We start from the raw sequence: 24,406 nt of genomic DNA, 5'->3' as shown, positions 1-24,406 counted from the left end.
GCTTTTATAGCTCCTAGCCACGGGCACGAATAGCTGCTCGCGTAGAGATCGCGGCCGTTTTTTTTTTTTTTTTTTTTTTAATATTCATTTTTTTTTTCTTTTTCTTTTTCTGTTCTACCAGAAAAGAGAGAGAGAGAAAACGCTGGTTGATCTGTTGCCTTATTTATCAGATGGCTACCCACTTATTAAGTGGGCGACCGGCGTATTTTAAAAAATAGTCTGAACCTGCCCAAAAACTCAATAAAACCTATAAGTTAAAAACAATGCTTTCACAGCACTTCCCAGGCGTCCCTAGATGCAATCACATGCACAGTTGCAATGCAGACATAGACTTCCTCGCAAGAAAGCATCTGCTTTCCAGAAAGGCAATCCCGCTTTCTCAAAAAGCATCTGTTTTTCCTAAAAGTTTCCTCTGAACCCATCTTCATTCAAGTGCTTGCTTTTCCTTGTGCACAATTCTAACACAATTCAGAATTTCCTCCCGACTATGGATATTCCCTTTCCGATGCACCCGTCACCCACCTTGTGACACATTAGGAATACCCATCACCTAGTCCTTTCCTACCGAACTTACCGTACAATCTCCTTCACGATGCTCTATGTCACCCATCCTATGACGCATCAGAGATGTCCGTTCCCGGATGGTCGTATACTTCTTCCCGATGCTCCCTGTCACCCATCTGATGTGACGCATCAGAAGTACCCGTTCCTGGTGGCCTTACAGATATTCCCTTTCACAGTGCTCCCGTCATTACTCTGAATGACGCACTAGGAATATTCTGTACTCAGATGTCTCCAGTGAGAAAAACCCTCTCACTTAAAATTCCAATAATTCATTTAGAATTATTTTTCCTTGGTGTTCCAAGCGAGAAAACCCTCTCACTTATAAATCCAATAATTCATTTAGAATTATTTTTCTGTCAGATAAAGCCAATTTAGCAACATCCCTCTCACTTATAAACAGTTGTCCTCAACTGTAGAGGTCCAACTGAACTGCCCGGGAGAAACCGGAAAGATTCCAAATCTTGCTCAATGGTGAGTTGAGCTGGTCCTTTCTCAAAAAAGAACTTAAAAATTAAATTAAACAAAAATTCAAAAATTCAATAATTCAATACTTAGCTTACCGGTTCATGTCCTTCCTCTAGTACCTCGAGGATATCCTTCACCATCATCAAACTTACGAGCCGTGGAAGAACTCGTCATTCGCGTCTTTCCAACAGATCGAACGTTTCCTCATTCGAGAATCTGTTAACTCAATTCCACCTTCTCAATCCGAGAAGAATAATCCTCCTAGAAATCAATCTAGGTATTTGTCGTTGCGCATAATCCTACGCTGTTAGTCTAGATTATACTTCTACTTCTCGATCATCTCGTCAGAAGAAGGAAGCCGCTACTACTGCTACTACCCTACATCAACCTAAAGATAAGCCTCGATTCAAGAAGCATGGTCGCAAGTCTCAACATCGCATGAGAGTCTTCAAATCGAGCGACAAGGACATCAAGTTCGAAACCTACAACGGACGGAGAGACATCTCCAAAGAACTGTCCTTCATCAGACAGTTTGAAGTTGCCTTTACCAATGGGCACTTCACAGAAAGATCCAAATTACGCCATGTGGGGATGCACCTCAAGGAAACGGCAAGTAATTGGTGGTTAGCCAAGATTCTGGAAGGTTCTTAGGCCAGAACTTGGGAGAGCTTCAAATCTGAATTTTATGAACAATTTCTTCCACCTGACTTCGAGCAGGACATACGGAAGGAATGGGACTGGCTTGCCCAAAAGGAACATGAAAGAGTAACGACTTATGTGGACAAGTATTGGTCGGTTCTTCTGAAGGTCACTCCCTTCATGAAGATTGCCGACGAGGAAAAGAAAAGAAAGTTCGAAGCAGGTCTCCAACCGCAGCTTCGAAAGAGTATGAAGGTGTATCCGCATGATACTCTTCAAAGGATGATGGAGTCAGCAATCATTGCTGAGGATTTGCACTCAACTGGGACGCCTAGAAAAATGGAGCATAGCACTTACCGTGCAAGACAAAGATGGGTCTACGATGACCATGGGAGCCAAGGAAGAAAACGTCCTCCATCTAGGGACGATGATCACTCTAAGAAGCCAGAGGGCAATGGCAAGCGAACTAAGTATCTTTCTCCTACTCAACTTCAAACTTTCAGAGAGGAAGGAAGATGCTTCTACTGTGGCGAGAAAGGACATATGAAATCGGATTGCCCGCTAAAGCAGCAACGGCAAGAACAAGCCTCTACGAGGCAAGAGAAAGCAAGGAAGGAACCCACACCGCCAAGCTCGAACTCAATTCCAGATGTTCAAGGAAACACAGAAACGGAGAAAGGGAAGCGTCAACTTCTGAAGGGCTGGGGGTCTTTGAACAACCAGCGAGTACTGATTCTTTATGATCCCGGATCCACGGATAACTTCATCTCCCTGGATACCGCGGAACGATTGTGCCTCACACCGGTTCAGCTTGGCACACCGGTTACATCCGGATCGGCATTCAAGGGGTTGACAACCAATGCAACTCCCGTGCAAGGACAGCTCAATCTTCGGATTGGCGAGTACAAGGACCGCGAATCATTTTTGATGGCACCCATCGAGGGATGTGATATCATCTTGGGTATGCCATGGCACTTCCACATGACACCTATTCCCGATTATGTGGAAAAGACACTCACTTTTGATCATGGGGGTAAGAAAATAAAGATTCATGCCGATGCAGGAGATTGGCAATTCCCAATTGTAAGCCATATCTCCATTAAGAAAGAAATGAAGAAGTGTGTTTCTGCTTACTTGATTTTTGCACGTGAGAAGGATAAAACTAGTAGGGACTCTCTCTCTAGTCTGGAAATTAAGCGTCTTCAATTTATTGAAAAGTACAAAGATTGTTTCACGGAAACACTTCCTGATGAACTCCCTCCGGTACGCCCGGAAGATCACCGCATAGATCTCATACCGGGTAGCTCGCCTCCCAATCAACCCCCTTATCGGGTAAGTCTTGCTCAACAAGAGGAAATTTTGAAGCAAGTCAACGAGCTTCTAGTACGGCCAAGTGCTTCACCCTACTGCTCTCCAGTTCTACTGGTGCAGAAGAAATACGACACGTTTCGAATGTGCATAGACTATAGGTCTTTAAACAAGATCACAATCAAGAATCGCTTTTCGGTCCCTCGGATTGATGATATACTTGATAAGTTGTAGGGTGCAAGCGTCTTTAGTCGCATAGACTTAAAGAGTGGGTATCATCAGATACGGATCGCCCCTGAGGATGTCCATAAGACTGCTTTCCGCACAACCTTTGGACTATATGAATTTTTGGTAATGCCTTTCCGCTTGACCAATGCTCCTGCGACGTTCAATCGCATGATGGACCGCATTTTCAGCCCGTATCAAGCTTTTACTCATCTTCTCTAAGTCAGACTAGGAACATCAGAAGCACTTGGACTTAGTGTTTCAAGAATTGCAAAAGCATGAGTTGCATGTGAATGCAAAGAAGAGCGAGTTCTTTCTCTCAGAGATACACTATCTCGGCCATATAGTCTCTCATAATCAAGTGAGTATGGATTCTGCCAAGATCAGAGTGGTAGAAGAATGGCCTATTCCCACTACGGTACATGATGTACGTAGTTTCCTCGGATTATGTTCGTATTACCGACGGTTTGTCCGAGGATTTGCTCATGTAGCAAGACCACTTCATGATTTGACAAAGAAGAAGATTCCTTTCAGACGGGGATCGAGACAACAAGGAGCTTTGATCGGCTCAAGTACTTGCTTAGCCATGGACCTATTTTGATGGTGCCTGACTTAAGGAAACCATTTGAGGTTCGCTGCGATGCTTCATGCGATTGCATCGGAGCAGTGTTAAACCAAGAAGGCCATGCAGTGGCTTATGAAAGCAGACGGCTTAAGGATGCAGAGTTGCATGCATCAATCTACGAAAAGGAACTCACAGCTATGATTCACGCATTATCCAACTCGAAGTACTATCTTCTAGGAGCAGATTTTGTGATCAAGACTGATCACCAGAGTTTGCGGTATTTTCTTACGCAAAGGAAACTATCTGAGAAGCAGATGAGATGGGCAAACTTTTTGTCTATGTTTCACTTCCAGATCCTTCACACGGCTGGGAGCAAGAATGTGGTCGCAGACGCATTGTCTAGGCGGCCAAGGGTGAACGCTATCACTTCGGTGGATCACCAAGAATTAGAAGCACTACCGGATTTGTATCCGAATGATCCAGACTTCTCCACCATTTGGGGAAAGCTACATCGTGGAGAGAATGAGTTTCCCTATTCCATTCGGGAAGGTTATCTCTACCGCCATCAGGCCATATGTGTGGCGGAACCATTAAGAAAGAAGATCATGGATGAAGCACACGCTTCGCCTTATGCGGGTCATCGGGGTATTCTCCCTACGACCTTAGCAATGGAAAGATATTTCTTTTGGCCTAGCCTTAAAGCAGACATTGATAAGTATGTCAGGGAATGCTTGGTTTGCCAAAAAGTGAAGTATGATCGGCATAAGACGCCTGGGTTGCTACAACCTTTGCCTGTGCCTAATGAACCTTGGGAAAGTATTGCCATGGACTTCATCATGGACCTCCCTAGAACTCAGACTGGAAATGACGCGATCTGGACCATTGTGGACAGGTTTAGCAAGCAAGCACACTTTATACCAGTCAAGAAAACGATCAAAGCAGATCATATGGCTAGGGTCTTTCTAGCACAGATCTTTAAGCATCATGGAATGCCTAAGTCTATTGTGAGTGATCGAGATCTTCGCATGACAGGAAATTTTTGGCGTGCCTTGATGGATAATCTTGGTACAAAGCTGAATTTTTCATCTGCCTACCATCCTCAAACAGGCGGGCAAAGTAAGATAGCCAATTCCACAGTATTGGATATGTTAAAAGCTTATGTGTCAGACCGGCAATCTGACTGGGAGAAATACTTGCCTCTCGTCGAGTATGCGTATAGCAATACCATACACTCATCGACGGGGAAAGCACCTTTTGAGATTCTCTATGGTAAGCCTTTGCTTCCACCCATCCTTTTAACTAAGGATAAGATCTTTGCAGCAGATGAATTTGTCCGAGATTTGGACACAGCCTACAGGCAAGTTAGGAGAGCTATTCTACGCTCTCAGGAAAAGCATAAGAAAGCTGCAGACAAGCACAGAAGGAATCTAGACTTAACAGTCGGACAATTAGTCTTACTCAAGTTTGAGAAGGCAAGACTTAAGAAACAAGCATCTCATAAGGGGAAGGTGGTAAAACTTTCTACCCGCTACTATGGGCCGTTTAAGATCACTGAGCGAGTGAATGATGTCACTTTTCGATTAGAGCTACCGCCTAATTGGAAGATCCATAATGCTTTCCATGTCAGTTTACTCTGGCCGTATGTGGGACCGCCTCCAAGCCAACCTAGTGCTGAGGAACCTCATGAGGTTGAGGAAACAGAAGAAATACTCCAACCGACATATTCCACATTTGGGGAATACGAGCCTTTGAAACTAACAGTGGCGCCTGTTTCCCTAATTAGGTGTCGCAACGGAGTCCCAAGTGCTGCTCAAATCCGTTTATTAGACATTCTAAGCACGTTGTATCAAGAACAATTTCACTGGCCAAAAATTGTCAAATACTGAGTAAGACATGTTAAGATTACGAGTATTGTTGTTTACAACATTAACGGATGGTTGTTTACACTTATAGAATGGCTATGTTTTGTTAATAAAAATGTTTCATTGTTGGTACCTAGAGGTGCTTAATTTTCACGTTTTATAAGAGTTCGTTTTCCTGTCTAGTGGTAGCTCGGATATCTCCTAGGAGCAGATTAGGGAGTGAGGGTTGTTTTGTGGCTATGCCCGATTGTACTTGAGGGAGACGTACCTATTCTCGATGGTGCACTTCACTATGATGCTCACCCGCTAGGCTGGCATGAGACAAGACCCCCGTTCCTAGGGTTTCTCGGGGTTAGAGTATCGAGTCTTCTACAATTCTCCTACTAAATATGTGTCCCAGGTCACTTTTAGTGAGTTTACATATTTATCAGGTTAAGTAGGGCAAACTGATAGTTTCCCAATGTAGGCCCCCCCCTTTGTAATATTTGGCATGTTATTCAGTGCAGATCTCCAACGTTTGGGCACTCTCTATCTCTCTAGCGTTTTCTGTGTTGCTAGCCTTTTGTAGTTTGTGCCCTTCCTCTCTCTAGTGTTTTCTGCAGGCCCGTCAATCTCCCTCTTCTGCAACGTTTTTCCCTGCGATCTCTCTCTACCTCTAGCGCTCCCTCTCCCCAGTGGCCTACACATCCTCCCGGTGTTGCTTTGCACTCGGCGAGATCCGGTACCCGTTCGGTGGGCGGTACTTGCTAATCCTTGATGTGGCGAGGAGATCCATCGCGATAGACACAAGATCTATTGGTTGCCCATCACAAAGAGGTGTTTTGCTCGCGGTTGCGGACCAGTTTCTCATCCATTCACACTTTTTCCGCTACACCTTTGATAGAAGGTGCAGCAGAAGTGAATGTTGAACTTTGCTCGAGATGAGTGCTCCGAACTGTGCTCAAGGGTTCCTTTTACTTAGGGAAGGGAGAGCCTTGTGTTCTTTAATGAGAGAGTGCAAGTGATCACAAACAAAGTGGATGAACACTGTGAATGAAGGGCATGAGACTGAGAGATAGAGAGAAAAGAATACGACACCAGACAAGTTGTCAAACCCTCCTCTGAGGGCCCCACTCTCGATGGCGAGAGTGGTCTACTATTGATTGCACAATCTGGTAGGAGTGTTGATGCAAGTCTAAGTGATGCTATGTCGAGGCCGACGGTGGTGCCGACGATGACGAGACTAGGGCTGAAAACTGAATGCTTGGGAATGCTTGCGAATATGCAACTGTCGACAATGATGGAGCTGATCTACTACTGATCATGCTATTGGAAACGATGACGTCATGCTGTCTAAAAACGCTGAATCTACTAGGCTTCAATCGCTAAATTTCTGCTGCTTCAAAAACACCACCTGCTGATAGCAAAAACGCTGCTGAAAACACTGATTTATGGCTGTTTCAAAACGCTGGTCATGGGCTGAACTCGCTGCGATAGTAGGGCTGAAAACGGTGGCATGGCTGAGTCTACAAGTGATGAAAACGCTGGCCTGATTTGAGGGGAAAACGCCAAGTCTTCAAGGCTGAAATCGCCAGGCTGAGGGGTGGTTCTTGCTTGAGAAGGCTCTCCAGAGGGCCTGCTGCGCTGGGTGCCTGTTGCTCTCCTTCTTCTTCTGTCAAAAAGTGCTAGCGCTAGGTTTCTATTTATACAACTTAGCAAAATTACCCTACCTACGTTCCAACAAAAGTCACTTAAAAATAATAAGTGAAATGTCACAAATAGGGAAAATAGGTTTTCTGCTCTGTAAAATGATCCTGACGGATTCTGATGGTACTGCTGATCATCATGTTGTGTGCAACCGGAGAATATGCAGCTACTCTAAGTGTCAGGACATGCACGGTCTGTAAACAGACTCACAAAAGTGCCCGATCACTTCCTATTCTAGACTGACTTAACTAAACTAAACCCTGATCATGTTGTAGCTTGTCCACGGACAGACAGGGTTGGATGTGTCACGTGACATCTCCTCCTTTTCAAAGTGAGGTGCTGTACTACTGATACTGAACTGTATGGCGTCGAGGAAGATCGCCAACAACATCCGGAACCTTGGAAAGGACTCTTCGCCGGCCCACTCTGATGTGTGGGTCGTGCGATACTTGAACTTCATAAAGGTCTGCAATGCCTGCTTCTTTGGGCCGCGCCAAAAGTAAAGTCATCTTCAATGCTTCCACTTCGTCTAGAGTCATGCATTTACCTTCTTCAAGAATCTCCGAAGATGAAAATTCCTAAAACCACTTTCAATAGAAAAACATGAACATACCCATTCCATGGAAAGTGACTGGAAAAATTCTAGTCTTCTTTAAAGACTGTGCATGCAATGTAGATGAACATATAGACGGAGTGCCAAACCATTCATCAAACACACGCAAACAATGGGATCGAATCTTGTGTTTCTGATCTAAATCAATCAATTGTGGCAAATCACAATGGACATGCCCATGCTTGATGCTCAATCCTTCTTGTGCTCTCTCGGAAACAGTGTCATGCCAAGCAAGAGACATGGAATGTGACTTCCTTGAATACATACTTTTCAGCTTTTCATGAGAAATCCGCATACATCCGTGCTCATTCATGAGCGAATCATGCTCAACGTACATTATGTCATGCCTAGGAAAAGGGATCACATACAGACGCTGACTAAAATACAAGAAACGATCATGAATGAAACACTCGTACAATGCGTGCTGACTAATCACTCGAACACATAGTACTTCCTGTGAGGGTTCTTTGGACATAGGCTCGAGAGCCAAGATCGTTCTTCCTGAGGGGTTCTTTGGACCTAGGCTCGAGAGCCAAGATCGGTTCTTCGTGATTGGTCGAATCTGCAACGAGGGTAGCTTCGCTAGAAAAAGTATCAACTAGCACATCATCCTTGTGAACAATCACATCATCTTCATGCAAATCGTCATGCTTGTGAGAAATCACATCTTGATCATCATGCAAATCATCATGCTTGTCCTTATCATCCAAATCATCATGCTCATCATTATCATGCAATTCATCATGCGTATCATCATGCAAATCCTATGTGTCTGGCTTTGGAGAAGACGAAACTGAGAGAGTCTCCTTTTCCCGAATCTCTTTCATCTATGCCTGCACTTGAGAAAAGAGTCACAACAAGGCGGCTTTCCTTTCGTTATGCTCACGCTCTATGGCTGTCATTCTTTCTTCGTTTTCACGGGCTATGGCTGCCATTCTTTCTTCGTGTTCGCGGGCTATTTCTGCATTTCTTTTTTGGTGTTCGCGCTCCATTTTGGCTCTTCTTTCTTTGTGCTTGCGATCCATTTCTGCTTTTCTTTCTGCTCTGATTTCTTCGCGTTCTAACTTCACAACTGCTTCAACTCCTCCATAGGAGTTAGTGCAATCCTTGGCGTGGATGAGAAAAGGGGAGGGTCAGAAAAACCTCCTTGTGGAGAGAATTCTTCTTCGCCTCTCTCATGCTCATCACCTCCAAGCGAAGTATCCATTCCGCTTCGGGTAATGACCATCCATCTTGAGGGTCTTGAGGTTCTTGTGTTCTCGAGGTTCTTGAGGGTCTTGAGGTTCTTGCGGTTCTTGTGGTTCTTCTTTCCCTTGCAATCTGCGTTAGAGAAGGATCTTCTCTTCACCCGAGTTCTGCTCTTTTCGGTGGGCGCACCCCTTTGCGGCCTTGCGCTCACACCAAGGTTGCTTTTTCCCACCTCGCGTCGATTGGCCGGCCGCGAAGTGCACAGTCCGCTCTCAATGAGTGAAAAGAGACACAAGGGAAGGCTGGACAAGCCCTTCTTTCTTGGGATTCCTGTCACTCTTCAAAAACACGACTAGGAATCGACACGCCCAAGCGAACTTGGGTTACATGGGACCGCAACAAGCAAAAAAAAATTATGTGGTTCTTCCCTTGAGTGATACAGAACACTGCCAAAGCTCTTATACCAATGTAAGGTGCAACGGAAGTGAATGTTGAACTTTGCTCAAGATGAGTGCTCCGGACTTAGCTCAAGGGTTCCTTTTACTTAGGGAAGGGAGAGCCTTCCGTTCTTTAATGAGAGAGTGCAAGTGATCCCAAACAAAGTGGATGAACACTGTGAATGAAGGACATGAGACTGAGAGATAGAGAGAGAAGAATACAACACCAGACAAGTTGTCAAACCCTCCTCCGAGGGCCCCACTCTCGATGGCGAGTGGTCTAGTATTGATTGCGCAATCTCGTACAAGTGCTGATGCAAGTCTAAGTGATGCTATGTCGAGGCCGGTGGTGCCGATGATGACGAGACTAGGGCTGAAAACTGAATGCTTGGGAATGCTTGTGAATTTGCAACTGTCGACAATGACGGGGCTGATCTGCTACTATTCATGCTACTAGAAACGTTGATATCATGTTGTCTAAAAATGTTGAATCTGCTAGGCTTCAATCGCTGAATTTCTGTTGCTTCAAAAACGCCAACTGCTGATAGCAAAAACGCTGCTGAAAACGCTGATTTATGGCTGTTTCAAAACGATGATCATGGGCTGAATTCGCTGCGATAGCAGAGCTGCAAACGTTGGCATGGCTGAGACTACAAGTGATGAAAACGCTGGCCTGGTGTGAGGGGAAAATGCCAAGTCTTCCAAGGCTGAAATCGCCAGGCTGAAGGGTGGTTCTTGCTTGAGAAGGTTCTCTAGAGGGCCTGCTGCACTGGGTGCCTGTTGCTCTCCTTCTTCTTCTGCCAGAAAGTGCTAGTGATAGGTTTCTATTTATACAACTTAGCAAAATTGCCCTACCTACTTTCCAACAAAAGTCGCTTAAAAATAATAAGTGAAAATGTCAAAAATAGGGAAAATAGGTTTTCTGCTCTGTAAAATGATCCTGATGGATTCTGATGGTATTGCTGATGATCATGTTGTGTGCAACCAGAGGATATGCAGATACTGTAAGTGTCTGGACATGCACGGTTTGCGAGCAGACTCACAAAAGTGACAGATCACTTCCTATTCTAGATTGACTTAACTGAACTGAACCCTGGTCATGCTATAGCTTGTCCACGGATACATAGGGTTGGATGCGTCACATGACATTTGACATGGTATGGGAGCCCCAACGTGCTCTTGAATTGGATTGGTGATTTGTGCGAGTTGGTGGTGCTGATTTTTCAGCGAGGAAAAGAGACAATTTACTTTTTTTTTTGCGTTTTTCACTCTTTTGAGGCTGATTTCGGCTCTGCAGTGGATAAATTTGCGAATTTTCTATCTTCTAATTCGACCTAGCCGCATCACATGGCCAAATTCTCCAACACCATGAAGAAAAGTGATGATTCTGAAACATATTTAGCCCATGGTGACGAAGGACACCATGAGGATGGGATCGGCGGCGGTGACAACACCGTCAATGAAGAATGGGGAGATTGGTCCCAGTTCTATTCCGGCGTAGGTGATCAACCAATCAAGATACCTATACTCCCTACCTTTCCCTCGAATCGGCAATTGAATGGAGACAACTATGCCATTTGGAGAGCAACCATGATGGTGGTCTTTGACTCTTATGAGCTTGGAAGATTTGTCTCGAGCAACTTTCAAATGCCAAAGGACCCAAAGGGAACGAAGTTATGGGAGCATGTCAATGCATGGATCCAGTCCTTTATTATCCTCAGCAGTACACCAGTAGTGATTGGCCATATACGGCTAATGAAAGATGCGAAGTTGATGTTGGCCATATACGGCTAATGAAGGATGCGAAGTTGATGTGGGATCGGCTTTCTCCTTGAGGTGCAGTTGAGAACCTTGGATGCGAAGCACACTTCTATGCAAGATCATATCAACAAGATACAAGAGCTTCAAGTTATGGAAAAGCTTATCAATTCAAAGGAAATGGCCATTCAAATTTTGGCCCAATTGCCTCCCCGGTACACCAACGTCTACTCTTTCTTGATTAGCAGTGGCTGACTGAATACTATCACTTGGGACGAGCTAGTTCCAATGGTTTTGGACCAAGAGGAGCGGTTCAAAATGGGGAACAAGTCAGGCTCCGAAGCCTTGACCGGTTCTTTCAACAACAACAAGAAGCAGAGGTTAAGAAGAAAAGCAACAGCACCAAAGACAAGAAGAGTGATGCCGAGCGCGACGCCTTGAAGGCAAAGCGGCATTGCAACAATTGTGGTGAGAAAGGACATTATTGAAGGAAGCGTCCAAAGCGAGTTGGAGAGGATTCTACTTCCTCGGCGTCAGTAGTACAGTCACCGGCCTTTGTTCATTTGGAGATTTTCTCTTCGACATCTCTTTTGTACATAGAATACACCCTCCTTTCCTGCCAAAAAAACACACACATACACACACACACACACACACACACACACACACACACACACAGGCAAGCCAAGCTTGAGATTGGTCCGATTAATTATGACTTGATGGATACAAAGTCACAACCAAAGAGCTCTTATATAGAGCCCAAATATAGTTTTCCTATCCAATAAAAAAATCCTTAAAAAGCCTATGTCTCATTAATGACTAAGATTAACAAAATATAAGTTCACATTAGATGCACAACTAATTGACTCCTCTCAATTTCATGGCCTTATCTTCTCATGCAATAGGAAAGCTTAAGTGCACATATACAAAGTTTAGAGAAGCTCGTTTGCTACTCTTCCTACCTCGATGGAGCATACTCGTTCATTATTCCAACTTAGAAATAAACGAAGTTCAAACACAAAAAGATTAATTGCCTTAGACATGTACATTCCTAATGCCATAAAAAGAATCAACTTGTCTACCCGTTATGTTATGTTCATGCTTAACCTTTACTAAGTCCTGGATTCCTTATCTATCAAAACATGCATGCACTTATACACACACATGTGCCGATTACCTCCAATGTCAATGGCAAAATGAGAAATGTCATCACTCTGATTTGGAAGGAGAATGGCTGGTGCACGATCTGCTTCCGGTGAGCCATGGATGGCCGCGCCACTCAAGTCCAGTTGAGGCCGAGATGATGAGCGGTGCATCACAGAACCTATGAAAGCAAAGCCGTCACTCTCTCTCTCTCTCTCTCTCTCTCTCTCTCTCTCTCTCTCTACCTACCTGTAGGCGCAGACGTGTTCATGGCGCCGTTATTCTTTGTGAAGGCGAAGCCCTTGTACTTGTTGTTGGGCAGGTTGATGCTTGCCTCCTCAGCTGAGACGTCAGCAACAGTGACGAGGTCTGAATTCGCCTTTGAATCCCGACTTCTATACTGTCTATCTATCTATACTATTAATCTATCTTCCATTAATAAAACAGGGAGGAATTCCATCCCTCCTTGCCACGTGTCCATATTAGAGAGAGAGAGAGAGAGAGAGAGAGAGAGAGAGAGAGAGAGATGTGTGTGTGTGTGTGTGTGTGTGTGTGTGTGTGTGTGTGTGTGTGTGTGTGTGTGTGAGAGAGAGAGAGAGAGAGAGAGAGCCCATATAGTAAGCGGCTTGGTTTTCAAGAAGTCTTGGAAGACACCTGTTGATATTTCCAAACTTTTGACTTCTCGCAAGGCATCTTCAACAATTAAATCTAAGGCTTGCAAGGGAGGCTAGAAGAAGATGATGAAGATGAAGAGTAACGATCCCAAGTGACCTCAAAGATCTATCCATCAAATCTACCGTGTGTGTGTGTGTGTGTGTGTGTGTGTGTGTGTGTGTGTGGGGGGGGGGGGGGGGAGAGAGAGAGAGAGAGAGAGGAAGAAGACGACGAGAAGAGAGATTTTTACGTCATAGGAAGACCTTAAAGATATCAAAGAGAGAGAGAGAGAGAGAGAGAGAGAGAGAGAGAGAGAGAATGATGGATTGAGAAAGCACATGTATCTTCACATTTATACTATTAATAAAGCAAGGAGGAATTCCGGCATCCCTCCTTGCCACATGTCCATATTTGCTAACTCTTCTATCTATACTATTAATAAAGCAGGGAGGAATTCCGGCATCCCTCCTTGCCACGTGTCCATATTTGCTAATGCTGGTAGCATTCGACCACGAGAGAGAGAGAGAGAGAGAGAGAGAGAGAGAGAGAGAGAGAGAGAGAGAGAGAGAGAGAGAGGACCACCCAGGGGCCATTGTCCTATGTGTGTGTAGCAAAGTGATCTCTAAGAACCAGATATAGCCCTATGTGTGTGTGTGTGTAACAGTTTTAAATCTATATAAATATACGCAAACGAACACTAACTGTTCACAGACCAAAAATTCTAGAAAAGTACAGTGGCATTGCACAATAATTTATTTGCAGTTGAAAATAAGTTTTGTACAAGGTAATGAAGATAACAAGATATAGTTCAAGAATCCATAAACCCAAAGTCTGGGATAATTTGCGTCACACAAAGATATCCTCCATTTGTTAAGAACTGGACAATTTAATCAAGGAAGGTAGCCCTCACCTGCACCCATAGACACAAGAAAACAATTCGTTAGCACGTGACTGTACGCAGGTGATGCAGGGCATCCCAGTTGTTATCCATGTCACCTTAAAGCCCTAGGTGAGTTAGTCCTTCGATCAGACTCAGACCTGGTCCGAGACAAATACGACATAAGAAAAACCAGAAAAGATCAGTATAAAGGGAGTTTATATGACTTTCCTTATAATACCGAGGCCTTTATAACCAACTTCTAGAAGCACTATTGTATATACTGCAAGATGCTAGGTTAGAATCCAGCTCCTATATACTTTGAGTGTTTTTAGGAAGCCAACAAATGAAGACCAACAAATTTTATACAATAGCCGAGGTTCAAACCTAAGCCCTATAGAACTCAATCTCCCTGTTGAAGTAATGGTAAGTCACCGAACATTATCAAAAAACATCATCGTATGTGAAAAAAAACAAGTATCTTGGAACCAACTTAATCAATCCGGTATGTGCTGCCATACTTAAGCTCCATATACAATCCGAGTATGTATTGTCACTCATATTCAATACCGGATGTGTAGCACCTCTTAGCATTATCACGAATAAGAAAAAGAGCAACATAACAGAAGCTAGTACGAAGTAAATATAAAATAGCTTTTTAGCCGATTCAGTGAGATAAGTATCAGCTCAAAAAACAAGTTCTATCTTACAAGTAGGAGATGTAGTATGGTAAAAAATAGTTAAGTCAATTTCCAAAACCAAACCTTTACTCCTTCACATGGTTATGAGATACTATATACTACCAACTCAATAACAGAAGTCAGGACACCTTTTCAGAAACCTGTATTAAGTGCCCTCAAACAAGTGTACCGCTGATCCAATGGAATAGGAACCCAAACTAGAGAGTAAATTATTCAAGTGACTGTCATTTTACCCAATGGACAACGGTAAATTAGTGAAGCCATAAACCAAAATATCAAATCAACATTATATGATCATTACAGCTCATTTTGTTTTGTGAATTTCTAGTTTTTTTAATTTACAAGAGTTCATTTCATCTATTGAGCAGTTTTTTAACCGAATCATAACATCATCACCCCAATATACAATTCCTTTCTAATAAGTACCATACAGTAAGTACTCTTTCCTCAGTAGCAAAACAGCCTCTTACCTGGCAGTCTCCCCCTTTTTTTTCTTTTTTTTTAAATTCATAAGAGAACCAGTTTTACAGCACTGTATACGGCAACCGGGCATACTACTACCATCATTCACAAGAATCCAGCCAGTACTTAGTTTAACTGAGCCATTCACTCAGTTTCCAGAACCAGGTTACAACTCAATTTTTTGTTTATTTTACAACAACGACCATCATTAGTCACAGAAGTATATAAGTTCCAAACTGTCACAGAGCAGAAATGTACTCGCACTTACAATAACTCCCAAAGACTTGTAAGTAAAGTATCCGGAACAAATTTCCATTTTTCCTAACTCTATATTACTGGGGTTTTTTTTTTAACCCATTCAAATCTTTTTATCAGCAAAGCTTTAGAATAATACATGACATAATAGCTTCAGCTTTAATATCCGGAAACAAAATACCTGGTTTTTTTATAAAAAAATCCAAAAACCGATCACAGCGAAGCTACACAGAGATTCCAAATGCAAGACAAAGAATTTTTTATATAACCTGTAGATTGGGAGACGACGAGGCGTCCACAATCTCCTTCTCGTTCTTTTTCGGTATGATTGAGCACACAGTAAAAAATATCTACTAACCCACACAGTATAGAATGCACACAAGTGAATATAGCACGATGCCAAGTGAGTAAGAGTACTCACAATTTTAGGGGGCATTTATACTTTGCTGAAGAAAATCGGGAGCGGATCCGCCACTGACACGGACCAGCTATAGAATTAGACGACACCCATACGGGCCAGATAAAGGGATAATCCCAGCTGAAGATCCGGCCTGACCTTGATTAACTCACCTTAGTATTTGCAACTACACTCACCTGCCACCTCAACCCTAGCGCAGGCAAAAGCGTGTTGCAGGCAGCCCGACACAACAGAGAGGCAGTAAAAAATACGCTACAGAGTGTATATAGAGAGAGAGATGCTATTTACCTTAAAGCAAGGTCAAGTCATAAAATATCTAGTCTCATAATGTATACCAACTAGACACACCAATGCCGTCGATACCCGGTTCGAATCGACTATCGAGCTTTTTGAACCTGGCTCAAGTTTAACCACACATCCCAATACAAAATCCACAAACCCTAATACTCAGCATATGTCATGCACCCAACAACTGGGGTACAGTATAAAGAGATGTTTATTTACCTTAAAGCAAGGTCAAGTCAAATATATATCTAGTCACATAATGTATACCAACTAGAAACACCAATGCAATCGATACCTGGTTCGAATCGTCTATCGAGCTTTTTGAACCTGGCTCAGGTTTATCCCACACATCCCAATACAAAATCCACAAACCCTTATACTCCGCTTAAGTCATGCATCCAACAACTGGGGTACAGTATACCAGCAAGGAACTTAATAGGGTACGATATACTGCATATTAACAACACTTTTTTGTGATTAATTTATACTTCCAATTCCGATTCAAAGTCAAAAAGTGAGTCTATAAAAGCCAGAAGACACTAATATATAAACCAATCCAAGGTAACAGTAAGGAGTAACTGTACAAAAGTAATATACATATCCGCATGTTTGCATATCAGGAGTGTTAAAAAATGGCCTACAATCGAGAAATGGTTTTCCCCATAGCAAAAGCACACCTTTATCAATTAGGTGACTCTACACAGAGAGCAACTTTACTCCGTTATGAACTATATCTATTCCCACACTTAGGAACCTCTGTTTCCCAGACTAAATGGTGGTCATACAAAAATCGAGTGACTTGTGTAACCCTTTGGGGTCACGAGCATTTTAGGAATAATATTAGATTGGCGATGGTTACAGAGGCTCTGGGCCAAGGGCCACAGTATTATTACATAGAACATTCAATGAAGCCAGGTTTTTCAGAGCGGTTATACCTGCTAGCCCAATTCCTTCCATCTCAAAAGATCTTTTTGTATCGAAGTTATGGTCATCAATTAAGAGGTTATTTTAACTGTACTCCACGCACACGGGAGTATGGGTTAGTCTTGGCGACTCGTATCTTGCCTTTAACAGAGCGCCCAAACACTTGCTATTACTGCGATAGTTGTTTGTGTGATCACGAAATGGATGGTTTAATAGAGATGTAGATGAGGTGCTCCAAAAATACTTATCAGCCCTGCTTCTTTTTGTCCCTTGTGATAGAAGAGTCAGAAGAAAGAACTCAAGCTATTTGTGTGTGTGTGTGTGTGTGTGTGTGTGTGCCCACCCATTCCCAGGCACCAAATCCTATGAGGTAGTAGACCCCATAGAATAGGGGCCTACAACCTCGAGAAGTATTTATCAGGCGCAGGTTATGCTGAGGTTTAGAATCAGTCTGATTTAAGTAGACTGATCAGATTTTGTAAATCAAATTTAAGGTAGGTCCAGTTGTGTCTTTCTAAGGAGTTGCAGATGCACGCAACCAGGTCTTTTTTTGTAAACCCGTTCTTGATGAACTTGGTAATCAAAGTATCTATCTCTTCATATGCTCTAAAACAGTCGGAAGAGGCATACATTATAAGAAAAAGCATTCCTAGACAAGTGTGTAGAGAATTTTTGTACGGTCTATTGCTTTTTTTCTTCGTAAATTCAGAAGACATAAGCATCAGTTTATCTCTTTTCCAAAAAAAAACCAGTATAAAAGTTTCCCACAAAAGGGGAAATTAATGTAAACTCAATATTCAGAAAGTGTGTTCTAGAAATGATCCATTTATCCTGCCATAGTACTTTCTCAGAGAATGTAGGTTCGATACATATGCAAGGTGGATAAATCTCTTTAAGTGTAGGTTCAAATATGGGGTTGTTGATGCTACAAAGGTCATCCATAAATCTGAAAGAATGTGCAAAGTGTGAGAGTAATGAATTACTTGTTGGTATAGTTAATATTTTAAGGAGCCAATGATATTCGAAGTAACAAAGATAAAGATTACACATAATCGGAGAGCATGCAAACCCCATTGGTATCCCTAGAGTTTGTTTGTAGCAGGTATTACCTAATTGGATACAGCTGTTATTCAGTAGCCAAAGGATATACTTATATAGATCTTCCTCTTTAAAGATGAAAGGTGCAGATTTATTCGATTTTTTAACCCATCCTTTATTCCCTTTTTGTGAGATGCACGTATACCCAAGTTCCTTTCTGTGGGGAAAGGCTATCTTTATAAGAAATGATACGGTATAAAAAAGCCCAAATGGCCCAGCTAAAGGGATATTTTCATAGCATTGAGTTATGTCAGCAGTGAAGATAGAGTAAATGCTATCTGGGAGGTTGATAAATAACTCAACTGTGTTTTTTATGACCCAAAAAGGGCAATAGTCTACATTTCTGAATCTCTTTATATCTCTGTGTTTGATGGCACAGATATTTTCGATTTCTAGTAGGACAAAGTTTAAGCAGCGGGTGATATGTTTCGTAACACAGGAGAACAAGCTATTTGAAGCGTCAGAAATCCATCTGAATTTATGTTTATGCATCTTGTACGTTGGAAAGAGTACAAGAATTTTTTGAGATGCAAGATAATAACCGAGTCCTAATAATTCATTGTTTAAAGTTGTAGCTACGCAAAGAGGAGAGTAATCAAGTTTAAGAAAGTCATTAATATTAAGTTTAGAACTGGCAGCTTCAAATGCCAATTTTTTACATATAAAGGAAGCAGTGTTAGATGCTTTATCTAGGCCAATAATGAGCCATTTCTTTTTAATCTCATAGATAGAGGTCTTCATTTTATGCGTAAGCCAAGTAGTATCAGTGCTAAGCCACGTATGTGGTAAAAGACTAATCTTTTTCCAAAAGATAATTTTGAGAGTTGATGTCTGTTGGAAGTGAACTTCCACCTCCAATTGGAGTTTTAAGGCCAAGTCGGCTAGGCATTCAAGTAATGCTGATAAGGCACATTGAGGATTTAGTGGAAAAGGGGGAATATGATTCAAGCCATTACTCAAGGGACTCCTTACATGAGGATCCGAGATGATTTCTAGGTTAGATGTACAAACGTGTAAACCAAAATCAGTGAAGTGTTTACAGAATTTTTGAAATAGATGACAAGAGCAAAGAGGTACCTCATTATTATGGAGAAACTCATTGGAATAAAATAGATTCTTAATGGGTGGCGAGTATTTCCAACCAAACATCACATCCTTTAGTAATAAAATCGACCCAAAAATATGTCCAAAACATTCTGAAAAGACAGCTTGGGGAGTAAAGAAATCCAAAATTTTGCTTGTAAACAAGCAATGTGAGAAAATCCTATTACACACTTCATCATTTGGAGGTAGGTAGCGTCTTCCACAAGCCATCCTTCGATCCTGCAATTTACATGTCCAAAAGGTTTCTGACTGGTAGGTTTCTTCCCCTACCTCTCACATAACTTCTACCTCTCCCTCTCCCAAACACTGAATCACTCGAGGAGGGAGTTAAGAAAGACGTGTAAGATGCCGCCGGAGAGACAAGAGTATTAGGACGTTTGGAAACTTGAGATTCATCCTCTTCAATATTTGGTTTGATTTGGCCAACTATACTTTTGATACCTTTAAAGCCGCCGTACGTGGTAAGTAGAGTCCCACATCCATCAGATCCAAGCTCTTCAAGAGTGTCACGCATCATTGATCTATATTGAATAAAGGCAATTTGGGCTAAGACCAGATCCTTCGCTTGTCCACCGAGCCACGAGCAAAAGAGGGAAAGGTGAAATTCTTCTGCTTTATCAGGAAAGATACTGGGCAGATTGTTGAGGGCATACCAAATAGCATGGTCAAACCAAATTATGCTTGACTCGCAGGAAGCTTTTGGGTCCAAGAATCTGCAAGCACACTTAAGGTACGGCCTGAACACATTCCATACTGTTTCGGTGTAGTAATCTACATTGCTTTTACTAAAGGTCATAACTCCTTTAGTTCTTGCATACAACCCAGTATTCGAACTACATTTTTTATCATCAAGGAAACACATATTGAAAGGGGCTTTAATAAGATCCCCTTTGTCCAAGAGCTGGATTCCTTTCAATACTTTAAGTTTGCATTCCTCAATAGTAGCAGGGGCCAAGTTGGCAAGGAAGACCCAAGTTTCCATGGAAATGGGTGCAAGAAATCCTTTATTTGGAAACATCCACAGCTTGTGCTCAACTCCCAAGGATTCTACCTCAACTTGCCGTGACGGTAAAAAAGGAAAGGCCCTAGAAACTTTTGGTACCATGTCCAAAAGCGAAGCTTCACTGAGTGAACAAAGGTCTTTCTGAAATTCCTTAACAGCTTCTAGGGCGGCTGCATTTTTACAAAAGAGGCTATTCAGTGGAGAGACAATAGGAGTAGAGGGAGCTATCACAAAGATCGGACTAAGGCCACAAAACTTTCTAAGAAGATTAGACAGTTCAGAACCTTTGGAAGAAAAAGATGCTAAGTCTTGAATATGTGCTTTGGAAAGTCCGGCTAGATTCGAAGAAAATTCAATCAAAAGGTTGATACCATCAGTTTTGTTTTTTACAAGGAGAGCTAGAACATTAACCCATAGGTCAAATGAAATCAGCTGGACAAGAGAAAGACTAGACTCCTTCGAAGCATCATAAATTAGGGCAGAAGCTTCTCTATCTTGTATACATTTTAGCACAAGAAGAGAGGCAAGGGAGAGAGGTTCCACAGGAAGAGCAAGTCCTTGTGAAAGGGGAACAATCTGCAAAAATATCATAAGTTAGAATTCCAACTTCAAGGACGAGGAGTCTAGACCGGAAAAAGAAACCAGTTACATCTTTTTGAATTTTACAGCCCTATGTAGATAAGGCCGAGCCCTATAAGAGACACAAGGGAAGGTTTTTTCTATATCTTTAGCTAGACGAAGTTTTTCTGAAATCATAGCTCTTTTTTCAGGGTCAGAGCAAACTTTCATTCTTGCAGTGAGCTTTCCCACGACCTGGTAAACAGAAGTAATAAATAAAGTAAATGATAATATCTAACAAGAGTGAAAAATAAATAAATAAAAAGTGGTATGGTAGTGCTAGCAACCTTATCACCAGTCAGGTTTAAAAAAAACACAAAGACTGTGTGATAGCACCCCAGCATATAAAAGTATAATCATTATACTATCATAGGCGAAAGATTCTAGAATCATAGTCTGAGAGAGACCAACAGACAAGTGAATCTCCCTTTTGCGTTATTGTGTGTGTAGCAGTTTTAAATCTATATAAATATACGCAAACGAACACTAACTGTTCACAGACCAAAAATTCTAGAAAAGTACAGTGGCATTGCACAATAGTTTATTTGCAGTTGAAAATAAATTTTGTACAAGGTAATGAAGATAACAAGATATAGTTCAAGAATCCATAAACCCAAAGTCTGGGATAATTTGCGTCACACTAAGATATCCTCCATTTGTTAAGAACTGGACAATTTAATCAAGAAAGGTAGCCCTCACCTGCACCCATAGCCACAAGAAAAAAATTCGTTAGCACGTGACTGTACGCAGGTGATGTAGGGCATCCCAGTTGTTATCCATGTCACCTTAAAAAAACATATAGTTCTTAACAAGTATATTGTTCAGTTTTGAAATAAACCTTTCTTTGGCATTTTTGCCAATCTGATAAAGGAAATTGAACACCCATAAAGTAGCTATGTATCTGTTTATTCCTCAATTTAATATATATATATATATCTTTTTTTGAAACATCTTTTGCTACACTAAAGTTTTTTGGAGAAACGAAAAACTTCTTTTTTGATCTGATAGGAGAGAATTTCACTCATTGTCGGTAGGTAAAGTTAATCTCAAGCCAAAACACAGCTCAATTAAGGACAACCTCATCCTTGTGGTTTGAAAACATTTGGAACAGATCCTACTTTAAGAACCGATTTTAAAATCACCCTGAGATATCTTCAAAAAGGATCATTTAAGATTTTTACAAATTTATAAATTTGAGTACACTCCCCCTGTTAAGATTTATATATATTTTTTATATATAAAAAGACTATATTTCTCAAGAAATATCAATGCTTATCGTGTCATGTCTGTTATATTGTATCCCTAGCCAGAAAAAAACTGTTGTTTTTATTAATAAACATAAAGCCCTAGGTAAGTAGTCCTTCGATCAAACTCAGACCTGGTCCGAGACAGATACGACATAAGAAAAACCAAAAAAGATCAGTATAAAGGGAGTTTATATGACTTTCCTTATAATACCGAGGCCTTTATAACCAACTTCTAGAAGCACTATTGTATATACTGCAAGATGCTAGGTTAGAGTCCAGCTCCTATATACTTTGAGTGTTTTTAGGAAGCCAACAAATGAAGACCAACAAATTTTATACAATAGCCGAGGTTCAAACCCAAGCCCTATAGAACTCAATCTCCCTGTTGAAGTAATGGCAAGTCACCGAACATTATCAAAAAACATCATCGTATGTGAAAAAAAACAAGTATCTTGGAACCAGCTTAATCAATCCGGTATGTGTTGCCATACTTTAGCTCCATATACAATCCGAGTATGTATTGCCACTCATATTCAATACCGGATGTGTAGCACCTCTTAGCATTATCACGAATAAGAAAAAGAGCAACATAACAGAAGCTAGTACGAAGTAAACATAAAATAGCTTTTTAGCCGATTCAGTGAGATAAGTATCAGCTCAAAAAACAAGTTCTATCTTACAAGTAGGAGATGTAGTATGGTAAAAAATGGTTAAGTCAATTTCCAAAACCAAACCTTTACTCCTTCACATGGTTATGAGATACTATATACTACCAACTCAATAACAGAAGTCAGGACACCTTTTCGAAACCTGTATTAAGTGCCCTCAAACAAGTGTACCGCTGATCTAATGGAATAGGAACCCAAACTAGAGAGTAAATTATTCAAGTGACTGTCATTTTACCCAATGGACAACGGTAAATTAGTGAAGCCATAAACCAAAATATCTAATCAAAATTATATGATCATTACAGCTCTTTTTTTTGTGAATTTCTAGTTTTTTTAATTTACAAGAGTTCATTTCATCTATTGAGCAGTTTTTTAACCGAATCATAACATCATCACCCCAATATACAATTCCTTTCTAATAAGTACCATACAGTAAGTACTCTTTCCTCAGTAGCAAAACAGCCTCTTACCTGGCAGTCTCCCCCTTTAAAAGAAAAAAAAAGATTTTTCATCAGAGAACCAGTTTTACAGCACTGTATACGGCAACCAGGCATACTACTACCATCATTCACAAGAATCCAGGCAGTACTTAGTTTAACTGAGCCATTCACTCAGTTTCCAGAACCAGGTTACAACTCAATTTTTTGTTTATTTTACGACAACGACCATCATTAGTCACAGAAGTATATAAATTCCAAACTGTCACAGAGCAGAAATGTACTCGCACTTACAATAACTCCCAAAGACCTGTAAGTAAAGTATCCGGAACAAATTTCCTTTTGTCCTAACTCTATATTACTGGGGTTTTTTTTTTTAAACCCATTCAAATCTTTTTATCAGCAAAGCTTCAGAATAATACATGACATAATAGCTTTAGGTTTAATATCCGGAAACAAAATACCTGGTTTTTTAAAAAAAAAATCCAAAAACCGATCACAGCGAAGCTACACAGAGATTCCAAATGCAAGACAAAGAATTTTTTATATAACCTGTAGATTGGGAGACTACGAGGCGTCCACAGTCTCCTTCCCGTTCTTTTTCTGCATGATTGAGCACACAGTAAAAAATATCTACTAACCCACACAGTATAGAATGCACACAAGTGAATACAGCACGATGCCAAGTGAGTAAGAGTACTCACAATTTTAGGGGGCATTTATACTTTGCTGAAGCAAATCGGGAGTAGATCCGCCACTGACACGGACTAGCTACAAAATTAGACGACACCCATACAGGCCAGATACTCAGGGATAATTCCAACTGAAGATTCGGTCTGACTTGATTAACTCACCTCAGTATTTGCAACTACACTCACCTGCCACCTCAACTCTAGCGCAGGCAAAAGCATGTTGCAGGCAGCCCGACACAACAGAGAGGCAGTAAAAAATACGCTACAGAGTGTATATATAGAGAGAGATGCTATTTACCTTAAAGCAAGGTCAAGTCATAAAATATCTAGTCTCATAATGTATACCAACTAGACACACCAATGCCGTCGATACCCGGTTCGAATCGACTATCAAGCTTTTTGAACCTGGCTCAGGTTTAACCACACATCCCAATACAAAATCCACAAACCCTAATACTCGGCATATGTCATGCACCCAACAAATGGGGTACAGTATAAAGAGATGTTTAT

At 41.4% G+C, this 24,406-nt stretch overlaps 1 protein-coding gene across 1 annotated transcript in view; it reads right to left on the bottom strand.

The window, feature by feature from the left end:
- Positions 1-12,859, bottom strand: part of PANK2 (pantothenate kinase 2) — a 132,189-nt gene extending 119,330 nt beyond the window's left edge. The window contains exons 1-2 of the mRNA XM_086522207.1: positions 12,703-12,859; positions 12,488-12,634 (exon numbers count right to left, since the gene is read on the bottom strand). Of these exons, the coding sequence (XP_086378333.1) occupies positions 12,488-12,634; positions 12,703-12,724 (169 nt within the window). The 5' untranslated portion in view covers positions 12,725-12,859. The remainder of the gene's footprint in view (positions 1-12,487; positions 12,635-12,702) is intronic.
- Between the last annotated feature and the right edge of the window lie 11,547 nt (positions 12,860-24,406).

Source organism: Adiantum capillus-veneris, chromosome 10 (genome assembly GCF_014529385.1).
Source record: "Adiantum capillus-veneris isolate H3 chromosome 10, ASM1452938v2, whole genome shotgun sequence".
Taxonomy (NCBI): domain Eukaryota; kingdom Viridiplantae; phylum Streptophyta; class Polypodiopsida; order Polypodiales; family Pteridaceae; genus Adiantum; species Adiantum capillus-veneris.
Note: the sequence above shows the minus strand (reverse complement) of the source record. Positions and strands in the feature narration are given on the sequence as shown.